Source organism: Globicephala melas, chromosome 18 (assembly GCF_963455315.2).
Source record: "Globicephala melas chromosome 18, mGloMel1.2, whole genome shotgun sequence".
Classification (NCBI taxonomy): Eukaryota; Metazoa; Chordata; class Mammalia; order Artiodactyla; family Delphinidae; genus Globicephala; species Globicephala melas.
Window position 1 is genome coordinate 21,965,238 of NC_083331.1, and position 26,153 is coordinate 21,991,390.

Genomic DNA, 26,153 nt, shown 5'->3' on the forward strand with positions numbered 1-26,153 from the left:
TGTTTTTAAAGCTCTCACAGTGTTAAGGGCTGGAAAAAAACGGTTAAGGATGTAAAGATGGAATTTTAAAAAAAAATAGTGAAGGCCTGTTTGAAGTTGCACGGTGAGCGTCTTTAATCCTGCAGGTCATCTGAGTGGCTGTCCCTAGGACTTCCTTAGGCAAGATGAGAAGTCCCAACCAGGGGGCAGGCCAAATGTCACACAGTCCCTGCCAGGAGAGGCTTTGCTTAAGAGCAAGCGCGGCTGCCTTTGCTGCTCGGAACAGGACAGAACTTCATTCGCTCCTCAGCGGGGCTCTTTCAGGATCTCGGCGTAGCGGACACGAGCCTCACCCTGGGAGCTGGTACCAAACACTTGTTCTTAGCCCCAGTGGTGGGGATTTGGAGTTAGCAGACTTGAGGTGGAACCCAGAATCTGCATTTTGAGATGCATCCTCCTACGCCCCCCCACACATGGAGACGGGATGCAGGCCGTCCACGCTTTGAGACGCTGTGGGGAAGGCTGGCTGGGGAGAGGAGGGTCTCACCCACCACACTTGAACCTCACCCACCCAGCCGGCAGGACTCCTGCCTGCCCGGTGCTCTACGTTAGGGCAGGGCTGGGCCTGAGGTTGGATGGTTTTTCCAAAGAGGCCTCTGTGACGCAGGAAGCCCTGATGCAGCCCCCAGAAGAGATAATGGCTAATTGGACTTTAACACACATTGTAGGTACCTTTTCTGGATTGAAAAAAAAGAACAACAAAAAGCGAACCAAAAAAAGAAAGAACCCCAGAAGAGCCACACTTTGTCAAATGTGTGAAAAACCCAAGGTCCTTAGAGCTGCCCAGGGCTTCATTTCAGGCAAAGACCTTGAGGGTGGCCAGCGCCCGGCTGGGCAGACTTAGCCCTGATTCCCGGGCCACAGATTCCCTGACCTTCCCCAGTTACGTAATCAAGTCCCCTACCCTACCCATCCCTCCGGAGCTTTCCTGACATCATCCTCACTTTGGTTTTTCTCACTGGAACCCACACAGTGTATAAGGTTGAACAAAGACATTTATTTGTAAAAGCAATTCCCAATGGAGCAGAGATCGTATCCATAGAAAGTAAAGCGGTGATCATTCAGAAGCCCGCATGCAGACATCAGCGAAACCCAGGGCAAAAGCAGACAGACAGCTCTGCTGCAGACACCCGGAGAGCTACCAATCCTGCCAACTGCAAAGCAAAATGTCCTTTCCGCTTGAGAACACGGATGTACCGAGATGTCCTGTGAGAAAGGAATTTGGTCTGACATCCACGATGAAGCGATCAGGGAACAGTTGAGGGAGCCTTTTTTTTCTCTTCTGGGTGGCTTGTAAGCTTCCCACAGATACCCGGCTAAGAGCTGAAGCGGTCCTCCACCCTCCAGCGGCAGGGGGCCGTGTCAAAGCCCAGCCCGCTCACATGCCCATCCTTATGCTCTGAATGATCTGGAAGATAGCTGAAGGAGGAAAACAAAACAGACGGCTCAGACACCAGACAGCGCACAGCTGGAAACCCAGCCCCACTGCGAGCCCTGCTTCTGCTGACCCCGGGCCCTGGACCTGTTAGCACACAGCTGATTAGATATTTCCTAACAAGGACTTAAGTTAACAAGAGGTCAGTGAACTTCTTTAAAAAGGCAGCCTTGCTCTGTCTGCTGATGGTTGCCTCGGGGATTTATGGATAACTTCTGCTAATTCCACCAGGAGTGAAGGCCAGAAATCCCTCAGGCACTGAGAGGTTTGGCCCTCTTCCCCAGAACGTTCTGATGCTGCCGGGCAGCGGCGGACAGCGCTTTCGTGCACGCAGGGCACTCATTTAACAGGTCAGCCAACGCTGCCTCTTCAAAATGGCTGTGACCTGGAAAAGAAGCTGCCCTTGAACTGGAAGGAAGGCCAGGTGCTGGGAGCAGACACGTGGAGCTGGGCCCCCGGCTGCTGACAACCTTTGATACAAGTGCATCTTCAGGCGGCCTGGAACTTTCTGAAATTCGACTTGAAATGCACCGAGAGCAGCACTGATTTATTCAGGGCACCGTCTTCACTAAGTGGACCGAACTCCTTCATGAAGGGGTGGGTAGCCTGAACGTCCACAGACAATTCCTGGGACTCCCTCCCCTTATTCTGGTAAGAGCTGGTTGGATAGCACCCAGCCTGGTTTTGTTTATAGGGTTTAAATATGTTCCAGGAGAGGAAGGTCCAACTTCTTTTTCACATCCTCTCCAGATGGGACATATACAATATCGGTCAATCGTGATGGAGACAATCATGATAATAATAGCAATGAACACATATAGAATGATTTTTTTTTTTTTGAGGGGCAGCTGGGTACCATGTAATCAAGTGCGAAAACAGAACAAGCACAGAACATTCAGGGGGCTTACCCCTTCTCTCCTTCATAAAGTCATCCTGGAATATACCCAGGAATGCTGCTTCCTAAGTAACCATAGTGAAGTACGCTACCCAGAACCCTCGAGAAACAAAGTGTTTGATATTTTATCAACTAACGTTAGTGAGCACATACTACGTGTCAGGCATTGTGCTTTGGGGATCCAGAGATAATTCAGACCGAGGGCCCCGGGGACTCTTTCTTGGACAGTTAGATTTGAAGGGTAGATAACGCACTAATGTAGTTGGTTTTTCATAAACTAAAAAAATCACTGTGGGCATCATCACGACTTTCCTAAATTGGATATACACCCAACATGATTTAATATATTAAGGTTTCATGAATGTTCAGTGTGACCATAATAAAAAGTGATAACTGCTAAGACTCTGCTGTAATAGGGTTACAGAGGATGCACAGTGTTTGATGTGATCCCAAAATAGCTCCGGTTGGCTGTACTTCTTGGGCTCTCATTTCTGCTTCTTAGCAGTTATTTGGTCTCAATGACTCTTAGCTCTGGTCACATCTCTGGTGCTACTACACCAGTCTGCAGTGGGCCCTCTTCTATTATTATGCTACTGTAGACTAAGCCCAAAACAAAGACTGTTAGAACCATGTATAAAATTAGGAGTCAACCAGTTGTGTGCGAAGGTCGGAAAGAGTCTTCTCTAGATAAAGGAGTTAATTCAACAAGTTGTGATATTTAACTCTGGTTGTGCTCAGAGGTTTTCTTGTCTTATTCTCATCTGGGGGGTGGCTCTTAACGGGAGAAGTTGCTAGATGGATGAGAAAGTACCTTACCCAAAGGTATACGCTTGCCGGAACACGGATGTTTCCACCCTCCTCTACCAAAGCTAACAAGGAATAAAAATTAAATAAACATTCCTGTGTTCCGGCTCCACAGGAGTGCTGGAAGACAGCTGTATATTCAAGCACATTAGGAAAAAAATATTTACATCTACCGTGCCTCAGGCTTTGTTCTTCGGATCAGGAAAACATCCCTAATTTGGACAAACAGGCTTACTTTAGAGGGGAATGTTAGGGTCAGAGGGAACTGGGTTTGAATCCCATCTCTTCACTGAATAGCTGTGTGACTGCATGAATAATTCAACCTCTTCAATTCTGTCTCCTCCGCTGTGAAGTGAGGACCACGCTGCTTGCAGTGCTAATACAGGGATTAAATGATCTGACATACATGAAGCCCCTCACACGTCAAGGTTTCGGTGCGTGGGAGTCATTGCTATTATTACTGTTCCCATTACTACAAGGATGGCTGCTGCCTCCATGTATGAGCATGAATACCAGAGCTCAGGTGCTACCTGCCACCCTCTAGAGGTGTGAATTTTCAGAATTCACTAAATAGTTCTGAGCCCTGATTTCTCTATTTATAAAACTGTAGATAATATGTAAAATATCTGCCCATAATAGATGCTCCAAAATGTTATTTCTCTGAGATTTATTCGTAGACAAGGAATCATTATCAGCAGGATATAGGTTAATGGATACGAAACAGGCTGTCCCTTAGTCCATCAGACCCTATTAAGTTAATTCATGACTTCAAAAGTGCTGGGTAACGATAAAACCACTCAATTCTTTTTAAGGAACTGCTGCAAGTTTCTCTTAAGAATCTTAGACAAAGTTTGCTGGCCTCAGAGTAGCAACACATATTAAAACAACGTACCTATTTCTGAGTCTGCTTTAAAAACTAATGAAAGATCATTCCTGACCCTAATTGAATCCATGAATTAACAGGTAAAAATCTGATGGTCTTTAACATGTGTACAGGCGACCCTTTAAAACTGAACCCTCTTGGAGAAATTACTTTGAATAAAGTCTATTTTAAGTTCACCATTTGCCTCCACCTCTAAGATAATGGAGAGATGGTTGTGTTTTATGATTCCTTTTTCAATGTCTTTAAGAATTGTATCCCTGTCTTTAAGAAGGCTTATATCAATGTCAGTGTCTTTAAGAAGCCTTCACCATCCTATACCAATTATATTAACTGTACTTCTATGTGCCCGCCAGTAATGACCAGCCCTACAACCCTGGCCTCCCCGATGCTGACTTTCTGAGGCGGCGAACGGGAAGGCAGCCAAGAGTGGGTTCAAAGTGGGAAAGGAAGCAGGGAGTCTGGACCCTGACAAGTTAATAACTTAACAGAGGGTGAACAAAGCAGAGAAAACAGCCGAGCGGGCTGCAGGAAAGGGGCTGTGGGCAGGCGAGTCAGCAGGGAGGACGGATGCCAAGAAAGGGAAGGAGGGCAGGCATTCAAGGTCAGGGGATCTGGCCTTGGGCAGGTCAGGGGTTCAGGAAAATCCAGGCTAGAGTGGGAACTACAGAATCTGGGAGCTTCCGCACTCTCCCACCTGTACAGGATCCTGGTCCTTGGTAACCTGAGACGATCACAGCTCTTTTTTATTCAGCCATTCCCTTTCAATGAAATTCTTAGGGTTTAACATGCAAGAAGCACTTGCAACTCAAAAATCAACCAGAACAACCCTCCTGACTCCATGTCTCCCATCCACAGGTGTCCTCTTCCTCTTTATAGCCATTTCCAAAAACGCTGTCTACGTCCTCACTTTCTCCATTCCCTTACTTTTGGGTTCCACCTCATTCCACTGCAATTCCACTGCATTCTAGCTTCTCTCTTCACTCCAGCGAAATAGCTCTTGCTAAAGATACAAATGACCTTCCATGTCACTTAATCCAACTAGCGTCCTGAAGGACGCTGCCTCTTGTCATGAACCCCTACTTACCCTCGCTGAGCGCTCCCTCCTGGAAACTCTCTTCCCTTGGCCTCTGGGACACACCACTCTCCTAGTTTCTAGTTTTCCGTCTTCTCTTTGGCTCTTTACACTTCTCTTTGGCTCTTTACGTGGTTTATGGGGTCATCCTAACTCCTCCTGACCAGTAAACAAGAATGTTGAAGTTCTGCAGTGAGCATGGCTGGCTTTCTTCTCTTCATTACATTCCTTCTCCCAGGCGATCTCATCCCGGCCCACAATTTCAGTTGCCACTTAGCTCTTGATGACTCACCAATGTGTGTTGCCAGCCCCGACCTCTCCTCGGAGCTCCAGACCTACACCTTCCACCACCTAATTGATACCTACACACAAGTGGCTCAAAGGCACGTCAAATGCAACAGGACCTTCTCATGATCTCTTCCCGTTGCCAAGCTTGGCATCGTCCTCCTCCATCTTGCACGTACACCAAAAATGCCAGAGTCATCCTTGATACCTCTGATGGATGACCAAGACCTGTGGGCATTACCTAATAATCGCGTGATTGTGTGTCTTTCGCTCCATCCTTCCCGAAACCACCCTAGTCCAAGTTACCGTCATCTTTCCCCTGGTTCCTGCGGTGACCTCCACTGGTCTACTCTTGCTATGCCTTCAATCCTTTCTCCATACTGTAGCTAGAATTATTCTTTAAATAAAAACAAGTGAGATCGTGCCCTCCTTGAGTTTCTAACGCACCAGAACCATTCTATTGCCCAATCCCTAGTGAAGCCTCCATGACCTGCATCTCCTGGCCCCTGGCAACCTGTCCAGATTCACCTTCTCCACTCTCCTCCTCTCTTACGGTAAGCCCTCCTGTTTTTAAAAGCTCCCTGATCTTACTACTGGGCTTTTTATACATGCCATTCTTTCTTTCTGAAATACTTTCCCCACCCTACCCTATTGCCTAGTTTTACTTCAAAATTCAGAAGTTATTTCTTCAGAGAAGCCGTCTTTGACCATCTGAAGCAGGAGTTCTCAAACTTATGTCTCACAATCCCCTGAAAATGTTTGAAAACAGGCACTGGGCCCCATCCCTAGAGTTTCTAATCCAGTGGGTCTGGGGTGGGAACTGAGAATGTATATTTCTAACAAGTTCATAGTTGATGCTGAGGCTGCTGGTCCAGGGACCACACTTTGAGAACCACTTCCCTAGAGCGCACCAGCCCTTTGCATTACAGGCACACCTCGTTTTATCGCGCTTTGCCGATATTGCATTTTGTTTTTTTTTTTTTTTTTACAAATTGAAGGTTTGTGGCAACCCTGTGTGTAACAAGTCTATGGGCAACACTTTTTCCACCAGCATTTGCTCACTTCGTGCCTCTGTGTCACATTCTGGTAATTCTCACAATATTTCAAACGTTTTCATTATTTTTATATTTGTTACAGCGATCTGGGATCAGTGATCTTCGATGTTACTGTTACAAAAAGATTAGGACTCACTGAAAGGCTCAGATGATGGTTAGCGTTTTTCAGCAATAAAGCATTTTTAAATTAAGGTATGTATACCTTTTTTTTAGACATAATGCTATTTACTGCATGCTTAATAGACTACAGTATAATGTAAACAGAACTTTTATGTGCACTGGGAAACCGAAAACTCACGTGACTTGCTTTATCGCAATATTAGCTTCATTGCAGTGGTCTGGACCCGAACCCGCAATGTTTCCAAGGTTGGCCTGTCTATGCTTTCGCAGCCCTATGTTCCTCTCCTTCAAACATTTTCATGCCTGAAATTTTATATGTTGCAGCATAATTATTTGTTTGACTCATCTTTCTTCCCCACGAGACCACAAGCTCCAGGAGAGCAGGGATGATTTTGCCCCCAGCTCTACCCCTGGGCCTAAGCTCAGCACTGGGCACATAGTAGGTCCTCAGTAAAAATTTACTGAAGGACTGAACGGTGAAAAATTGCAAACAGCGTGGAGGAAGATACATTTTAAAAACCTCAACTGATTACTCTTCAGACCTAAAGAATCAGCATCAAATGGCGACCTTGAGATTCAATTGCTCCAAGAGCTCAGTTCTTGAGGGGAAGTCCAGTCACAAGTCGAGAACATAAACCCCTTAAGGCCGGGAGCTGGGCCAGCCCAATCCACGCTTCCCTGGGGACTGCCCCACCCCAGCTAACTGAGAGTGCCCAAAGGACACAGAGATGACACAAGTGGATCCCCTAGGAGACTGTCAGAAAGCTGGAACCCTGCCAGACAATGGGGTCTTCCGAAAACCACCTTTATTGAAAGTAAATGGTGGACGATAAGCGAGATCAAGGGAGTTGCTGAGAAGAGAGATCAAGACAGGCCAGAGGAACATCCTTTAGGAGGATAAGCCGACTCTAGGATTCACGCAACTTTGATTATTTTTCATTTAAAAAATGAAAGCATTGGTAAGAAAAGTCTGGGCCTTGAGAAAAAAGAGCAGAGATGTTAGGAGACAAGACATCGCCAAGGTGGGTCATTAAGCTCCCTGAAAGAATTAGCACAAAGATAGTCAAAGGCAAGATGTCACTCCCCCATGGCTTCTCCAGAGATGGAGAAGAGGGTAAAGAGAGGGAAGCCAGGGATAGGTGAGGGCAGCAGGGCGCTGTGAAAAGAGAGATCGTATTAGCAAAGAATGGGATGCTCTCTCCACATTAAGATGGCAGACAGCAGAGCACTCTTCCGAGAAGGAAACCATACACAGACCCAAAGGGCCCCAGGGGCGCAGGGCCCCAGGGCAGAGGGAAGCACATGACAAGCGAGGCCGCAGGTCACCTTGAGGGAGCCAATGGCTGATGAGACATCTTTTCCAGACCGTGCGTCAGATCCTGAGGCAGGAGTTCCAGAGCAGACGCATGTCCTCAAGCTTTCCTTTGTGGTGGAAGGGAAAGGTTGCTCCAGGGCTGCTGAGTTCCTCAAACTTGCATCTTGGGGCTGTGACTCCCTCTGGGTGTCACAATTTCAAGATAGTTCAGGCAGTCTCCAGGAAAGGCCAGTGCTTATGTGGTCGACCTGCAAACACGGTGAATTCAAATTTGTCCTGGAGCAAGTGTCCAGAACAGAGCAAGGTGATGGAGTACCCCGGTGGCCCAGTCAAGAAGCAGCCCATGGTTGGGTCAGGGCTTTGTCCACCTGGGAGCAGACCGAGAATGGCCGTCCATCTGGAATCTCTGGACAATGCACATTTTCTGGCAGGGAAAGTAGGAGATGTTTTAACGTGAGTTCTTTTCAATACACAGTCATATGCTAGAGGCCTGAAGTTGGTGGAAAATCTGCTCCATGGTATTTTGGGGGAAATGGTAAGAGAGAAGGATAATAGGATAATAGAAGGCAGATGGGTTTGGAGTTTAGGTTTGGGTATTAGCTCTCTTTTTAGCTACGGGATGCTGGTTGATTTCCTCTTTGAACCTCTGTTTTGTGATTTGGAAAAATGAGTACCATAGCTTCTTTGTAGGGACTGTGTGATGAGAAAAGAAAATATAAGTGTAGGACCTGGCATTAGAATAAGTACTCAAGAAACGGTAGCCAAAATAGTTGTATGAATAGATTCTGCTCGCCCCCATTGGCTAGTTTTTAAAGAGTTCTTTCTAGAAGGAGAGAAGAGGCTCCAGCTCTAGCTGTCCCTGCAGAGGTGACACCACTGACCTCTGGCCGGCAAACCCTGCCCTCTCCCTGTCCAGGTGGGAGCTGGGGTTCCTGCAGCTTCCCCAGTATCTCAGAGCTCTGCTCCCCCAAGTTTTCTCCCCATCACAAAGGACAAAATGTTAGCTTTCTTTCCTTGCAAGCATTCAGAATCTTGGTCGGCACCTCGCCAGGGGGGTTGAGAGGCAAGGAGACAGTGCAACTAAGGGCCGTCAACATAATGACAATAACAACAAACATTTGTAAAACTAGTACCAGGACTCCACTAAACGTGTGGCATGCGTTGTCTTATTTCATCCTCAGGATTGATTTTCATGAGGATCCTAGGAGTTTTCAGGTAGGATCCTATCCCTTTTAAGAATGGACGACACTGAGGCTTGGAGTGGGCGTGTGGGTGAGTAGCTTGGACAAGGCTGCACGGCTAGTAGGTGGCAGAGCCGGGTTTCCAACCCAAGGAGGCTGTCCCTGGAGCTGGTTCACACAGCACTTAGTCCTCTCCCTCCTCCACAGCATCCTTAACAAAACAGCCAGTCCTAGGGAGGGTGGGGCTGTGGGCTCTTCCAGAAACGGAGAGGCCTCCAGTGCAGACATAAAGGGAGACCACTGGACCACCTGAATCAGGAGGCCGGGAGGACAGGAGGCATTCAGGCCCAGCTTAGAACATCTCAGGGAATCACTTTCCTTATCTGTTCTGAATAGGTTGTCCTGAAAAACGGTCCAGCCTGTGACACGTTATCTCTCCCCAGTCCTGCCCCGGCAGGCAGAGTGCCTACCAGATACAGGAGAAGAGTACAGTCTGTTAACTGCCAGACAAAGGGAACGTCCCTGCCCAGAAACAGTGCAGCTACTCACAACTGATGGTGCCAAATGAACCTAGTAGGCTCTTTGGGAAAGGCCTTAACTCTGGAATCACAGAGGCCAGCGCCGGGCCGGACACAGTTTCCTATTTGATGGGCAAAGAGGGTCCAGATGTGTATTCCCTTCTGGGGATGATAAAAAATCAGTATATCCAGCAACACAGGAGGCACCCCTATACACACACACACACAAACACACATACAAAAATACACACAGATACACACATGCAAACAGAGACACATGAACACACACACAGATACACACAAACATACACATACACAAACACACACAGACATCATACAAAGACACACACAGACACAGACATAAACACAGACACATGACAGATCCTGCTTCAGCCAGAACAGCTTTTCTTTTGTTTCCCTCTAAGATTTGAACAAAGAGGTCTACTACTCTAAAAAAAAAAAAAAAGAAAGAAAGAAAAGTCTACTGCTTTGAAGAAAAAAAAAAGAAAAGGCTAAAACCAAGAGTTTAGCAATTTTGCTCTCAAAATACACTTATTTTTTTCTGATTATACAAGTAATATATGCTTATTGGCAAAATTGGAAACTATAGAAAATTAGGAAGGAAATAAGTCACTGGTTAATCCTTTTCCCCTAGAGGTTTCCCTTTGATGGGGGATATAAGCTCATCAGTTTCAAGAAAAGCCAGACTTCAAGAATGACTAAAATTCACATAATCTCTAATTAGGAAGTGAGTATCAGGTTCGGCCAGAGAGAGAGAAGTGCAATTGAAATGAGGGACGGATGAGGGAGAAGTAGTCTGAGGGAGGGAGTTGGGGTGTGGCTGGTGTGTAAGCGTTTCCCTCTGAGAATCACAGCATCATGGGGATTAAATGGTGGTTCCATTGACCCCGGTTGGAACCTCAGTGAGGGGCGAGGACAGAGAAGACGGCTCTCAGCTTGCTGCCTCCTGTCCACACTCAGGGACACACCTGGGCTCAGGAGAGGTGAATGATGCAACAGGATCACGAGACACATGTAAGCGCTAACATACTGTCTGGTCAACTGCATGTGAAGGGAAAGACCTACTGTCACTGAGTCCAGGTGAAACTTCTAGTCCAAGAGGAAAGTCAAAAATGCTGAAGACAGTTGTCCTGTGAACACTGTGGCACTGACACTATAAGATGGGTAGGCCAGCGTTGGGACCCTGCTGTCACTGCCGTGTTCGGGTCAGACATTACTGATGTACAGCGGCATACTCATCACAGAGCTCTGGGGAGGCCTCCGAACCCTTCTCCACAAGGCTCCTGAAAGAGATGAGGACAAAAGGGAGAGGGAAACCCAGGGCCGAGGGCTGTGGGCACAACCAGCAGGACGGGCTTCATCCACGGTCCGGGGAAGCACACGCAGACAGCAAGTGTCTCGCGCAGATAGCAGTTGGCGTATCTGTGCGACGGCATCTCTGCCGCCTCAGACGGACATTCCGGGTCACGCTTGTCTCTGAGTCTCAAGATAAAAACAAGTACTCTTCAGAAGCTATCAAACAGTTCTCTAAAGAGGCAGGCTTTGAAACCGGGGACTGAGAGTCAGGACGAGCTGCTTATCTGGAAAGAGGCCCCACCGCCTGCAGAAGTGGAAGATAATATTTTTATAAAAACGGCCAAGTCTCTAAGAGGGGGGTGTCTAAACCCTTGGGGCTTCAGTGTGAATCTGAGGTCCTAGGAGATCAAATAAAGACAAATGCAACCAGTTAAAAAGGCCCAAGCAAAAGTCCTGGGTCAGGATCTGAACAAGAAAAGTTTCTGGCCTGTTTGCAATAATCATCTGAGGGGACCCAGAAGAGGTATCTGACTAAGAAACAGGTTTTAGATTTCTGATGAAATGTATATAATGCTAACAACAATAAGGCTAGTTTCCAAATTAAACCAGACGAAGCAAGATATGGCCCTGAGATGTCCTATCTGGACAATTCCATGTCTCAAAAGCTTTTGCATCTCACAAAGAAAACTTTTTTTTTTTTTTTAAATAGCAAAACGGTGGTGTATTTGGGTTGCTTTAAGCGAATAAAACTTAGTTTATTTCTCATATTCAACTTAAAGTACAAACCCCTATTCATTGATTTTAGTGTACCTCTGGGCGCTTCCTTTTTCCTGCCTGGGTCGGTCTGAAAGATTCTGATGATTTATCATGGGAACATGGTCTCACCCACTGGGAGTGTTATCACTGAAATTGCTCACACTTCTCCTGGGAGTGAAGAGGCGGGGTCTACAGCTCTCTGGAAGGTCAAGACCAACGTGAGTGGCTGAGCCTGCCAGGTGAAGGCGTGGCCTGGGAGGATGGAAGGCAATGGGAGCTTAAAGCGTCCATGACACACCAGTCCCATTCATGGTGCCACTACTTTACGTGAGGGCGATGGGGACAGAGATGGTGGTGACTGAAGCTGCAGGTTTCAAGCGTGCTGTGGGCCAGCACTTACGTCCCTGGAACTATCCAGTATCAGGACAAACTCTGGAGGGGCTCCCCCTATCCCCGTTGGATGGATAAGGAAATCAATACAGAGGGAGTAATGAACTTGTCCAAGGTTATTCAGCAGAAACCTAGCGAATCCAGGCTTTGAACCCACATCTGGCGGAGCCCCAAACTATCCTCCCCTCTGAAGCCTCTTATCCATTTTCTGCCAGTTGGTCAGTTTTCAAAGAAGCGTCTTGCCTAAGAGACCTTTTGCAATCCTGGAAAGTGGGAATTTCCTTCCTCTGAAGGGGGGTGTATTTAGTATTTAGATAATGTCCTCTGACTGGTTACAACCATGGACTTGGGCTGGACTGGGATCTCGGGGGGTCTCCCTGGTGAGGGGTGGGCATTCCCTGGACATGTGTTTTTGTGCCAGGGGGCTCTGGGTGCCTGTGTGCTGGGCTCTCACTGCTGCCCTGGTTCCTCTTCCTTCCTTTTCGTTATCTGGCTCTTATCAGCACCACCACTGCTGGCACAAAAGGCATGTGTGGAGAACAAGGAAGGCCGAGGAAAGAAGCCGAGAAGGAAGGGGTCAAGAGTCTGCTGTGACACATCACTCCCCATAATAATGGGGTCCCGTAACCTCTTGGAGGTTTGTTAACTTGTTTTGCCACGTAAAATGGAGTAAGGGTGACCCATAAGTGAAACTATACTTAAAGGTCAACATTTTTACCATTCTGCATTTTTTCCCCAAAGATACTAGGAAAACAGATAAAACCTGCATTCCTTGTGACTTGCCTCACCTGAAAATTTATTTACCCTAGGTACACTGACAGTATTTCTATAATTTTTATTTTTTAAAATTAATTAATTAATTAATTCTTGGCTGCATCGGGTCTCCGTTGCTGCGCGCAGGCTTTCTCTAGTTGCGGCGAGCGGGGGCTACTCTTCGTTGCGGTGCACGGGCTTCTCATTGCGGCGGTGGCTTCTCTTGTTGGGGAGCACGGGCTCTAGGCGTGCGGGCTTTAGCAGTTGCAGCACGTGGGCTCAGTAGTTGTGGCTCGCGGGCTCTAGAGCGCAGGCTCAGTAGTTGTGGCGCACGGGCTTAGTTGCTCCGCGGCATGTGGGATCTTCCTGGACCAGGGCTTGAACCCGTGTCCCCTGCATTGGCAGGCGGATTCTTAACCACTGCACCACCAGGGGAGCCCTCTATAATTTTTTAAACTGAAGTGTAGTTGATTTACAATGTTTCAGGTGTGTACAGCAAAATGATTCAGTATATATATACATATATATATATATATTCTTTTTCAGATTCTCTTCCTTTATAGGTTATTAGAAGATACTGAATATAGTTCCCTGTGCTATACAGTAGGTCCTCGTTGTTTATCCTTCTTATACACAGTAGTGTGTATCTGTTAATCCCCAACTCCTAATTTATGCCTTCCCCCTCTCCCCACTCCGCTTTGGTAACCATAAGTTTGTTTTCTATGTGACACTATTTCTAAAAAAGAACACTTTGCCCAGCCCACTGTCGATTAGAAAAGTGGGTTTAATAGAGTGAGGTCACGAAAGCAAGAGAATCAGATCAGTGATCAACATCTTCACTACTATTAGAAGATTTCATATTTTTCCTGTCTGTATAAATATCTACAAAGTATGAATAACTAAGCACATGAACTCAGAGAGGGCGAATGACCTCAGAGGGATCCCAGGGACTTGGTGAAATGGAACTTAAGCCTGGCACACGGGTATATCCTGTTCAAAGGAAAGGGACTCGCTGGACAGGGACAGGAAGGGGTATGTCTGCAGAGGTATGGAAATCCCACCACAAACTCCAGTGCATTTTGTGCGAGCGTGACAGGCAAGGGCAGGGGTGAAGGTGCTGTTGTGCACACTGCAGATGATGGCAGGACGCTAGATGGGGCGGATCTCTCCTACTTTGTGCTACAAAAGTGGAACAGAAGCGAGAGAGAGCAGTGGTAAGGGGATCAATCATCCAGGCACCGAGAGGCTCATTACGTAAAGCAGAGGAACTGAGAAAGGGAAGAGTTAGATTTGAGGAAATCGCATTTTTTAAAAACATCTTTATTGGAGTATAAATGCTTTACAGTGGTGTGTTAGTTTCTGCTGTATAACAAAGTGAATCAGCTATACATATACATATATCCCCATATCTCCTCCCTCTTGCGTCTCCCTCCCACCCTCCCTATCCCACCCCTCTAGGTGGTCATAATCGCATTCTTTTAAACGAAGAGAAGAGATAGGCAGATAGCTGAATCACTTAGCTGTACAGCAGAAATTAACACAACACCGTAAATCAACTATACTTCAATAAAATAAATTAAATAAAAAAGATAGGTAGGAGCCTATGGTCTGCGACTCTGAAAAGGGAGGAACTCAGGAGGGAGAGTAGGAGCTGCAGGAAGAACTGAATCTTGACTAATCCCAGAGACGTGGCAACGGGTATGAATCTAAAGGAGCTATTGTGTTTTTCGTGACGTGTTTGGTTTAGAAAAGGACACGGACAAAGATAGAAGGAAGGGCACAGTACCAAGGACGAACTGAGAAGAGTGACACATTTCTGTGAGAACAGAGCTTGGCCTGAGCTGAAGCTTGCAAAAAAAAAGCTAAAGTTGGCAAAAAAAAAGGAAAGGAAAGAAAATAAGAAAAAAAGGGAGCTGGTGGTGGATTATTTTTAGATATGATTTTAAAAAGGAGGAGGTCCATTTCTTGGGGATCGTGGTGGCATGTTAACAGAGGATAAAGTTAAGAGAACCCAACTCCCCGTTTGATGTCTAGCCTTTCCATAGAAGCTAGTGGTCTTAACTAGATTTAAAGCAGCATCCTTAGAAGAGCACCAGACATGCAGGCAGGGGACGTAGTATGCCAGTAAGGGGTGTGTCCTTTTGGCCACTTTAAGTCCAAATCTCCAGGCCCTGCAGGCTCCCATCTCACGCCCCTGGACAAACCAACAGAGAGGATAGCAGAGACAATGTACTCGATCCCTGAAAAAACTAATGGAGACTGGGAAGATTCCAAAAGATGGTTGTCAGCAAATGTCCCAATTTACCCAAACGGGGGGAAAGATACAGTTCCTACTATGTGAACCAATAAGCCTGGCAAAATTTTAATTAAGATGTAATTTAGGGAAGGTTTTTAATCCCTTTGGAAAGGATGGATATTGAGAACTAGCACAGGTTGGAGAAAAACAAGCCAGACTAAATGACTTATTGGCTTTTCCCCCTCTCCTATATGCTACCTAAGGGCACAGACCGGAGAGGGCCCCAGTTACTGTGTCTCTTGAAGCCCAAAAAGAAAAAAAACAAAAAAACCCCACCAGCTCTGTATCTATTTAGTTCCTGACAACAAGGGCTACGTGATGACCGAGGCTCACAGATCCCTGTGACTGGGCTTTGGCCAGTCTTGAGCCTGTCCTACTATCTCAGGCCTCTGTGCCTTTGTCATGCTGTGTTCCCTCATGTGGAATAACCTTCCCTTTGTCTGGCTGTTTGTCCTTCAAAACTCAGCTCAAATGGCGCCTTCTCTGGGAAACTTTCTCTTCTGCTCAGTATGAGTTAGAAGGCCCTGATATAGTCTGACTGTGTTTTCTGAGCTCCACATGTTGGAATCCTAATGCCCAATGCGATGGTGGTAGAAAGGCGGGGCCTTTGGGAGGTGATTAGGTCCTGAGGGTGGAGGCCTCATGAGTTGGATTACTGCTCTTATAAGAGAGACCCTACTGAGCTCCCTAGCCCCTTCTACCACGTGTGGATGCCACGTGAGGATACAAGGAGAAGTCTGTGATTGGGAAAGGGGCCCCCAACCGACCACACTGGTACCCCAATGTGACTTCCAGGCTCCAGAACTGTGAGCAATAAGTTTCAAGCCACCCAGTCTATGGTAGTTTGTTATAGCAGCCCGAACGCACTAAGACGGTCCCTTGTCCACGCTTGCCAAACCCTCCGGGTGCTCTGCCGTCAGAGTGTTCTTTTCCTGGGAGCAACGACATGTTCCTTATCTCTCTCCCCAGTGCCAGCTGCCCCCTGAAGGAGTTTGTATCTCCAAAGCCCGCACAGCGCCATGCACACCAGCGACCCTCAAGACACGAGGGCTGCTTGCAGGAGTTTTGCTGAGAGGTTCAAAGTCAACCTGAAGGGAGTTGTCTCTAATTGTTTTCTGTGGGCTTCTCCAAATCTAGACTTTTATCAGTGCCTTGGACGAGTAATATACTTTCAAGAAACCATAAAGCTGGGAGAGAGAGATAATTAGATGAAAGGCTCAAGGTTCAAGATCTAACAATCTACAGTTTGGCCATAAAGCCTGAAAACGTAGATAACTTTTTTTTTTAACATCTTTATTGGAGAAAATTGAATTACAGTGTTGTGTTAGTTTCTGCTGTATAACAAAGTGAATCAGCTATATGCATACGTATATCCCTGTATATCCCCATATCCCTTCCCTCTTGCGTCTCCCTCCCACCCTCCTTATCCCACCCTTCTAGGTGATTGCAAAGTACGGAGCTGATCTCCCTGTGCTATGCGGCTGCTTCCCACTAGCTATCTATTTTACATTTGGTAGTGTATATATGTCCATGCCACTCTCTCACTTTGCCCCAGCTTACCCTTGCCCCTCCCTGTGTCCTCAAGTCCATTCTCTAAGTCTGTGTCTTTATTCCTGTCCTGCCCCTAGGTTCTTCAGAACCCTTTTTTTTTTTTTTTTTAGATTCCATATATATGTGTTAAGATACAGTATTTGTTTTTCTCTTTCTGACTTACTTCACTGTGTATGACAGTCTCTAGGTCCATCCACCTCACTACAAATGACTCAATTTCATTTCTTTTTTTTTTTTTTGCGTTACGCGGGCCTCTCACTGCTGTGGCCTCTCCCGTTGTGGAGCACAGGCTCCGGACACACAGGCCCAGCGGCCATGGCTCACAGGCCCAGCCACTCCGCGGCATGTGGGATCTTCCCAGACCGGGGCACGAACCCATGTCCCCTGCATCGGCAGGCGGACTCTCAACCACTGCGCCACCAGGGAAGCCCCATTGCAATTTTTCACAGTGCTCTGAACTATGCACTGCTAATGCAGGGCAATACACTGACTGCATCATGTAACATCACTAACCATACTGTACATTATTATGCAGTATCAGTAAGCCATTTATTATTTATGTTCTTCTACGTTTCCATACTTTATGGCTACTCTGTAGAAAAACAGCTTAACAACCAACAATGAAATTAAAATAGAAATGTTCATGGAGCTTTATATTAGGTCTAAAAAAAAGTCTATTTAATATCTACAGCATGGGGAATATTTGGTTTTATCCATCCATCCATCCATCCATCTAGCCAATGAGATTAACCACTCCTTATGTGCTAAAAACTGTGCTAGTATCTAAAAATTTAGTGGAAGTTAAATACTGTCTTCCCTAAGCTTATATCCTAGTAGAGAGAAATGGATAATAAGTAAGCAAATTAAATAATTTCAAATGTCGATGAGGGCCATGAATAAAATAAAACAATGTGTGATGCAGATAGGGGACAACTTTAGATGGGAGGGTACGGACATGCATCTCTGAAGCTTGCAGGAAGTTGACATGAAGAAGAGCTTGGTGGGGCCTGGCTGGCCATTAGCTCTCTGTAAGTCTAGGAGGTGCTGTGATTATTAAAAATAAACTGTAAGACAAAGGATTAATCTCCAAAATATACAAGCAGCTCATGCAGCTCAGTATCAAAACAACAACCCAATCCAAAAATGGGCAGAAGACCTAAACAGACATTTCTCCAACGAAGATATACAGATGGCCAACAAACACATGAAAGAATGCTCAACATCACTAATCATTAGAGAAATGCAAATCAAAACTGCAATGAGGTATCACCTCACACCAGTCAGAATGACCATCATCAAAAAATCTATAAGCAATAAATGCTGGAGAGGGTGTGGAGAAAAGGGAACCCTCTTGCACTGTTGGTGGGAATGTAAATTGATACAGTCACTATGGAGAACAGTATGGAGGTTCCTTAAAAAACTAAAAATAGAACTACCATACGACCCAGCAATCCCACTACTGGGCATACATCCTGAGAAAACCATAATTCAAAAAGAGTCATGTACCAAAATGTTCACTGCAGCTGTATTTACAATAGCCAGGACATGGAAGCAACCTAAATGTCCATAGACAGATGAATGGTTAAAGAAGATGTGGCACATATACAGAATATATTACTCAGCCATAAAAAGAAATGAAATTGAGTTATTTGTAGTGAAGTGGGTGGACCTAGAGTCTGTCATACAGAGTGAAGTAAGTCAGAAAGAGAAAAACAAATACCGTATGCTAACACATATATATGGAATCCAAAAAAAAAATTGGTTCTGAAGAACCTAGGGGCAGGATGGGAATAAAGACAGACGTAGAGAATGGACCTGAGGACATGGGGAGGGGGAAGGGTAAGCTGGGACAAAATGAGAGAGTGGCATGGGTTTATATATACTACCAAATGTAAAATAGATAGCTAGTGGGAAGCAGCCGCACAGAACAGGGAGATCAGCTCGGTGCTTTGTGACCACCTAGAGGGGTGGGATAGGGAGGGTGGGAGGGAGATGCAAGAGGGAGGGGATATGGGGATATATGTATACATATAGCTGATTCACATTGTTATACGGCAGAAACTAACATAGATTGTAAAGCAATTATACTCCAATAAAGATGTTAAATAAATAAATAAATAAACTGTTTGGGGCATATTAATAAAAGCAGGGTTATGAGACAAAAAGCAGGGACAGACCTACTATCTCTGTAGCAGTTGCACCATTTCTAGACCAACTTCTGCAGTTGCAAATGCAATACTTTAAGAGAGTCATGGCATGTACAGAAGGGTCTAGAAACTACATCTTATGAGGACAAGGTTGAGAGAACTAGGGAAGTTGAGTTTGTAGAAGGAGTCACTAGGCAGTCATCTTGAAAATATCCGAAGAGTCAAGACGTTCAGAAGCAGAAGAGTCTAAGCTGTGTGATTTTCGGCGTCCACACCTGAACTACCGAGAAGACAGCACAGTGTGGTTCAGAGGAGGGGAGATGTTTCCAATAGAATCAGAGCTGCACAGAAATGGGATAGGCTTTTTTTTTATTTTTTCGGTACGCGGGCCTCTCACTGTTGTGGCCTCTCCCGTTGCGGAGCACAGGCTCTGGACGCGCAGGCTCAGTGGCCATGGCTCACGGGCCTAGCCTCTCTGCGGCATGTGGGATCTTCCCGGACTGGGGCACGAACCCATGTCCCCTGCATCGGCAGGCGGACTCTCAACCACTGCGCCACCAGGGAAGCCCTGGGATAGGCTTTTTGAAGGAGTGAGCGCTCCTGAAGTATTCCAGCAGTGGCTGGGTAAACTCTATTAAAGATGAGGGATCTCTGTATTGGACAAAAGACTCCCTTTGAGGACACATCTTTAGGGATGGTGTACACTTTCGTTTCTTGGAGTGGAAGATCTTCTCTCATCTTGGAATCAACTTTAAAAAATTGAGCCTTGGGGCTTCCCTGGTGGCACAGTGGTTGAGAGTCCACCTGCCGATGCAGGGGACACGGGTTCGTGCCCCGGTCCGGGAAGATCCCACATGCCGCGGAGCGGCTGGGCCCGTGAGCCATGGCCGCTGAGCCTGTGCGTCCGCAGCCTGTGCTCCGCAATGGGAGAGGCCACAACAGTGAGAGACCCACGTACCGCAAAAAACAAAAAACTGAGCCTAACACAAAGGCTTGTTTGGCAATAGTGCCAAGACCATCGGATCCCTCCTTCCTCCTACGAGCTTTCATTTCCTCGGAAGAGTGGTCTCCTAAAGGTCAGAGGCACCTTTAGTCATGGGCGTCTCTTGCCATTGGGGAGGAATGACGTCTTCCTGGGAGTTTTAGATCTTTGCAGGAAGATGTGTACTCCTCACCTTCCCTGCCCTCAGCAACAGTGAGGAGATGGAGGATGGGAACACCTAAAGACCTACCTTGTTGATAGAAGTGACCTCCACTCACCAGTACTTCAGAGACCCAACCCATGGGGACCAGGAATTAAGTCAAGGCTCCCAATTACAGAAGTCGACTAGAAACAACTGCATGATCCTTCTGGTCAAGTCTGCACTGTGTGTGTGTGTGCGCGTGCGTGTGTGTGTGTGTGTGTGTGTGTGTGTGTGTGTGTGTGAGTAAAGCTCTCTTAACTTGCCACCTTCCAGCATCAGGTGACTGCACCTTGAGGCTTAGGTCAACGGCTCTGTTTCACCCAGCACCTCCGCAGAGCTTCCCTTAAGGCATAAGGCCTCTCCTTCTCTCTGGAATGTGGATTATCTCAGGCAGACAGGTGCTCCGCTTTCTGTTCCAAATGCCCTTTTTAGGTTAGGTCTTCAGAGAAAGCTTTAACTGAACTCTGAAGTGTAGCCAGCCAATTTAATTGCTCACTGTAATCATTTTATGAGTATGATTTGATAGCACATCAGTTCTGTCTCTACTCTGTTTGCTGGGATGGCAATGAAATCAAAACCTATTAAGATGAAGGCTTCGGGCAGCAATTAACTGAATCCCAGACCAATATAGTTTTTGTCTATTTACCTTGAGAATAAAACATGTGTTTTTATAGGACAAAGGAGACCATGGGATATAAGGGCAGCGAGAAACCCATACCTGAGCCGCAGACAACAAAAACAAACAGTGCCAACAGCCATGGTCCCACAGGATATTTCTCTTCTTGCGGCCTCTGAAAGGGAATGGGAGAAAGTAAGATTAGCTTCATTCATTCAAGAAGCATTTACTGAGTATGGCTAGTCACTGGACACCTCTGTGAATGAGACAGACCCGGTCTCAATGCCAGCGGGCAGATCTAGACGAACAAAATCAATTTTAAGGGATCAAGATGGGTTTGGAAAAATTCATCAATAACCTTACTTACACCCCTGTATTTCAATGAACTGGGTGGTTCTTAAATATTCTGGGGACCGATGAGGTATAAATACACAAACCAATACAGTGATTTGGGAAGCCAAAAATGATATTACTAATCATTGCTTCTGTCGGCTGAAAGCACACTTCATGCCAGGCGCTCTAGAAAGCAGCCAGCAACCGCGATCTCTAGCACTCACAACTCCACGCAAGGCCAGTATTATCATCTCCATCAAGGGGCCTCCACCTGAGGCTCAAGGTTTGCTAACTGGGACAACAGCTGGGATTCACGTTTAGGTCTCCCTCTTTACGGAGCCAGGGGATTTTCCTCCAACAGATTCATCTTGAATTCCTGCATCCGTGGCTTCCAAGCAGGGTTACAGAGCACAGCCATTTTCTCAAAACTTTCTAAGTGCTAAAAACCCGGGAAGCCCCTGCAGTGGAAACCCTGGGAACAGTAGACGCACCACAGCAGCTGTGTATGGAGATGAGGGGAGCGGCGTTTTGTAATAAACCTCCTAATTCTTAGTGACGCTTATGCTTGGGAGAAATCTCAGCATCCGCGGGAAGCATAAGGGGACTGTGGTTCCCACACGGACCAGCCCTGCGTACCGCCTGCTCTTCTCAAGCCAAAAGCACAGACGTCAGAGGAAGGTCCCTCTGCACCTCCTCTGGGTCTGTGTGCAGGTAAGGCTTGGTTCTTACAAGCAAATCAATCAATGGAAAACCATTATTTTCTGAGAAAGGCATCTGAAAATGTGGGGAATTTCTCAAGTGAAAAGGGAGAAGGTAGAGTGAAGAAAAATGAAGAACTCACTAAATATTCCCTCACTGACATGAGCCCAAAATAGGCTGTGGCCAACATAGGTTAAAGAACTTATTTCATCATAGACAAGGCAACAGTTCTTCGGTTCTCAGCTTACCTGTTCCGTTCTCAGAGAACCTTCTCTCTTCTACCTCAGTGGAGTTCACTTGGCACTTAAATCACCAAGTACTTTTTTTAGATAGCATTTATCACAGTTTGTATCTTGATGTTTATTCCTGTGATACCGTGTTTGATGTCTGTCTTTCCACAGACTGTAAGCCCTACAATGGCAGGCACTGTGTCTCTTTCATATATCAATGTACAGCAACGTCTGGCCCAGAACTTAAACACAATAGATGCTTAATAAATGTTCTTCGAAGAATGAATAAGCATACAAGCCCCACTAAATACCATGTCTTAGGTCTGCTACAGTAAAGAAAGGGTCTAGGAAGGATATTGGCTCTTTTAAAACTCCCCAATTGGTGACAGGGTTATTCCAGCATTTCTCTAACTAGAGAAGTATGGATTAGTGGCAGGTAGCATCTAAGGATTAAGACCACTCACTTCTCCGACCTTGACCACTTGTATCTACCAACACTCTTGTACGGTGGCAAATCTCACTGCAAGGGAATAGATGGTTTCTTTTGACTAGAAGAAAGACAAACTCAGTCTTAAATAATTGCATAGGATAACCTTAATCAGCATTTGTACTGTGTCATTCTTTGGCACTTATGACCAGGTCAAGATCAGAGCAAGTAAATAATAAAGGTATTAAATAAAGTTACCTGAACAGAGTGTGACATTCACTCCTCTGCCCCTTCGCCAACTTCCTAATCACTTGTGAGGGTTGACCAGAAACAAATTCTGTTGCGGTCATCCCACTGATGCTAAGCGAAAAAATTCATCTAGTTCTATCTCCAGCAGAGTCAATAAGTGAATCCAGGAGCCTGTAGGTGGAGTTTTGGTCTCATGCAGATACCAAACGGAGTCATTTAGTTTTTCCTTTGCAGAAAAACCCAAATTATCAGGATACAGAGCTTGCATCCCGATAACACAAAATCCTTTTTGATGACATTCCACAGTGAATCAATATTATTTGTGGACGTTCAGAGCTCAAGAACTCGTTGGCTGGTCATGATACCAATATATCGTTTTTGGAGAGCTTTGAGTTACTGTTTTGGGGAAGCAGTGCCCGGCACAGATCTGCTGGGACAATTCACCTAGGCCTGAATCTATTGCTGGGAAAGGTAAGAAAAGCAGTAGAATCCTGCAAATGACATGGTTCGTTTCCCAGAGGAATTTGTCACTCCCTGGGCTCCAAAATGCAGAGGGTGGCTTTCCCTGTGATAAGATACCAGCAGGGTAACTCGGAACTCTGACATTTAAATTGCCCTTTCATTCTGAAGATTTTACTACTGTATAATCATGCAATGATTATTCCATTTCTGTTATCTGGGAGAACAGTACTGATTCACTCCACAGCTGTAAGCTGATAATGAAATACCCAAGCATCTATATACAATTAAAGGAGTTTATTTCTGAACAATTCGTCTGAATTTTCTGTTAGAATCTGTTCATGTGTCTGCATTTATTGAATTTCATTCTGAACAAGTTACCCCTTACAAGTTACTTCCTTCAAAGTATAATCATGTTTGATCTCTAATTAGGAAAATGAGATTTAAGATTTAAAGTGTTTCTTTTTGAAAGAGAATTTCATTTTTCTTTTTGGAGACTGATCCATTTACAATAAAGTTAACCAAAAAGCCTTTCTAACCAAGGGAAAATAAACATACATTGTGGCTTGGTTTGGAAACCTTTCATTACAAAGTTAGTAGGACCATTTAGAAACACTCATAGGCGCCAGGCACGTCTGAAGGGTCCACTCCATGGTATATCAGAACCTATTAAAAATCCATTCAGACCATACATTAAACATAATTTGAAAATATCCCTGAAAGTTAAGTTGAACTGCAGTCAAGTTGACTACATTTCCTAAATATTTAAACAGCTTTTCCTCCAATTTTTCCATTTTCTTTTCTTAGTTTGGAGCCAATCATTTTTGTTTCAGGTACCAAACATTTTCTAGTGGTCTTGAGAAGCTAGAAGTGGCAGACACTGACTTTATCAAGCCTAATGGGTAAAACAGCTCTGCAAAGCGGTTTCTGTTTTGTCGTTACTTCTGCAGTCAGATCAGTTGTCAACTGAGGAGAATGAAGTGACCTCTGTTTTTTCAGTTCACTAAAAGGAACCACACAACTAGAAATTTTCAGTAAATCAGCTAGTCTGTATGATATCCTGGGAAGAAGTGATCTCCTAGGGATATAATCCCCGAATACTTTAACATCCATTAAAAATTGTTTTTCAATGTCAATTTGGACAGCAAGTTTTTTTTTTTTTCTGAGTAAAAATAGGGAAAACAGAGCTCTACGTGAAAAATAGTTCCAATTCAATGGCATATTGGCGTTCTGCTGCCTAAGAACAACTAAATGATCTAACTCCCAAATGAGAGAACTTCCAGCACAACTTAAGCTTGTAGCTGCCTGTAAAGACCTAAATTTGATGCTGTTTCTCTTCCATAGAACTGCTTGGTTCTGCAAGAATTCTGCAGTAGAGATTGCAGATCCAGCTTTGTGCTCAGTTAAGCAAACCAGCTTCATGCCTTTGGCTAAAGGCAACTGCCTCATCAAGTCTGCAAGCTCTTCCAGCCAAACCTCAAGTTTCAGCTGAACTTCCACTGAAGTGTCTGGGATAATAGATTCCATGCGCCTTTGCTCATACACTTGGAGACCAGCACGACTCAACAACTCATCCGAGGGCTGCCTCTGAATGTCCAGGACCACGGGCCTGGCAATGTCTGTTGAAGATCATTTGCTTTCCTAAAAACAAACAAACACCACACACACACACACACACACACACACACACACACACACACACACAAAACCCTGTACTTAAGGCAGAGATTTTACGTAAGCATTGCTATAAAGCTTTAGTCTACGGTTTTGGAGGTGCAGAATGCCTGGCAATAAGCTAGTCTCTAAAGTTCTGGGACATACTATCAGGATGAGCCGGAATTGATGAGGTGAACAAGGGGAATGTTGCTTTTAAACTTTCGCCGAGTGGTGCGGGGCCTCACTGGAGGAGAGGCCAAAGAGGAGGATGGAGGGAAATACGGGCTGAATAGCATTCCTAATCCCCAATTTATACACGGAGACCATTACAAAGGGGCAGGAAAGAAAACCTTATCTTGGTGTGTTTGTTGGGGATGGAGGGCAGGGGATGAAGCCTAGGAGGGAGACGTGGCAAAGGGCCTCCCTTTACTCATTCATTCATTCATTCAACAAAACCGAGCTAGCACCAACTAGGTTCCAGGCCCCGGCGTCAAGCAGTTGGTTTAACTGTTCCCTGAAGGATGTGACTTTCGTCTTTCCCGGAGACAAAGGCCCAGTTCTCTTCTGGGGAGGGCCTTCTGCGCCTCCGCGGTAGCCCCAGCAGACGCTCCCAGAGGGGCCACGGCCAACCAGGGCCCTCTCCGCTCAAGGGAGCACAAGTCCGCGCCGCGGGGAGCCCGGCCCTCAGCGCCCACCGTGCGGGACCCCGCGGGAGGGGCAGCCCGGGGCGCTGAGGAGGGGGAGGTTGGCCCCGCGCCCGCCCAGCCCGGGCCCGGCCCCACGCCGCCCGGTCAGCGCCGCCCCCGCCTTACCAGGGTTTTGGCTACATTCCCTCTCTGGGTGATGTTTTTGCTGTGCTTCTCGTTAGCCATCCGGATGCGCTGTTTGGCCACCATGGCTCGGGCGCTAGGAAATGCTCTCGACTCCCACCTGCAAGGATCCCCCCCCACGTGAGCCCCCAACAGGGCTAAGCGCGTCCCGCCGGCCCCGGGCGCTGCAGGTGGCAACGCGCGGCCCCCGAGCCCCGCGCACCCCGCTCCCCAGCCCCCAACGAGCCGGCTCCAGAAAGAGGCCAGAGCCCGGACGGAAGTAATCTTTCATCTCAGGAAACCCTCTCCTACTTCCTCGCCATCCTTCCGGTCCCCCCAGCTACCTAACCAGCGCGGCCCCGAGGCGGGCGCTGCGGCGCGTCCTCTCCGCACCTGGTGGCCGGAGCGCAGCGCGCCGAGCGGCTCGGGCCCCGGGGCCCCAGGGGTGTCAGGATCCAGCGGTCGAACGCGGCGGGGCCGAAGGTTCCGGCGGCCGCGGGCTTTGTGCGCTCATAGCGGCCGGGGGCTCCTCGGGCCGGGACCCACTGGGTCCCGGGGAAGAGAATGGGGCGGCCGTGCTCCGAGCAGGGTCGCGATGTTTTCCCCGCACCGCTGCCCCCTGGCCGAGGGCTGGGCTGGAGGTGGCGGCCCGGGGTCCTCAAAAGACAAGTTGAACAAG

At 46.6% G+C, this 26,153-nt stretch overlaps 1 protein-coding gene across 3 annotated transcripts; it reads right to left on the reverse strand.

Annotated features, from left to right (window-relative positions):
• Positions 1–1,022: 1,022 nt before the first annotated feature.
• Positions 1,023–26,153, reverse strand: SERP2 (stress associated endoplasmic reticulum protein family member 2). Of its 3 annotated transcripts, none has more exons than XM_060288091.1 (4): positions 25,819–25,855; positions 25,478–25,595; positions 20,715–20,787; positions 10,671–10,906 (listed from the first exon to the last, which is right to left on the reverse strand). In XM_060288091.1, exons 2-4 carry the CDS (start codon positions 25,559–25,561, stop codon positions 10,830–10,832), a joined length of 234 nt encoding a protein of 77 aa, XP_060144074.1. In that variant the 5' UTR covers positions 25,562–25,595; positions 25,819–25,855; the 3' UTR covers positions 10,671–10,829. The 3 variants fall into 3 exon arrangements, with proteins under 3 accessions (XP_060144075.1, XP_060144074.1, XP_060144073.1); XM_060288090.1 differs by lacking the exon at positions 25,819–25,855 and adding an exon at positions 25,868–26,153 and having other exon boundaries at positions 10,672–10,906; XM_060288092.1 differs by lacking the exons at positions 10,671–10,906; positions 25,819–25,855 and adding an exon at positions 1,023–1,458 and having other exon boundaries at positions 25,478–25,699.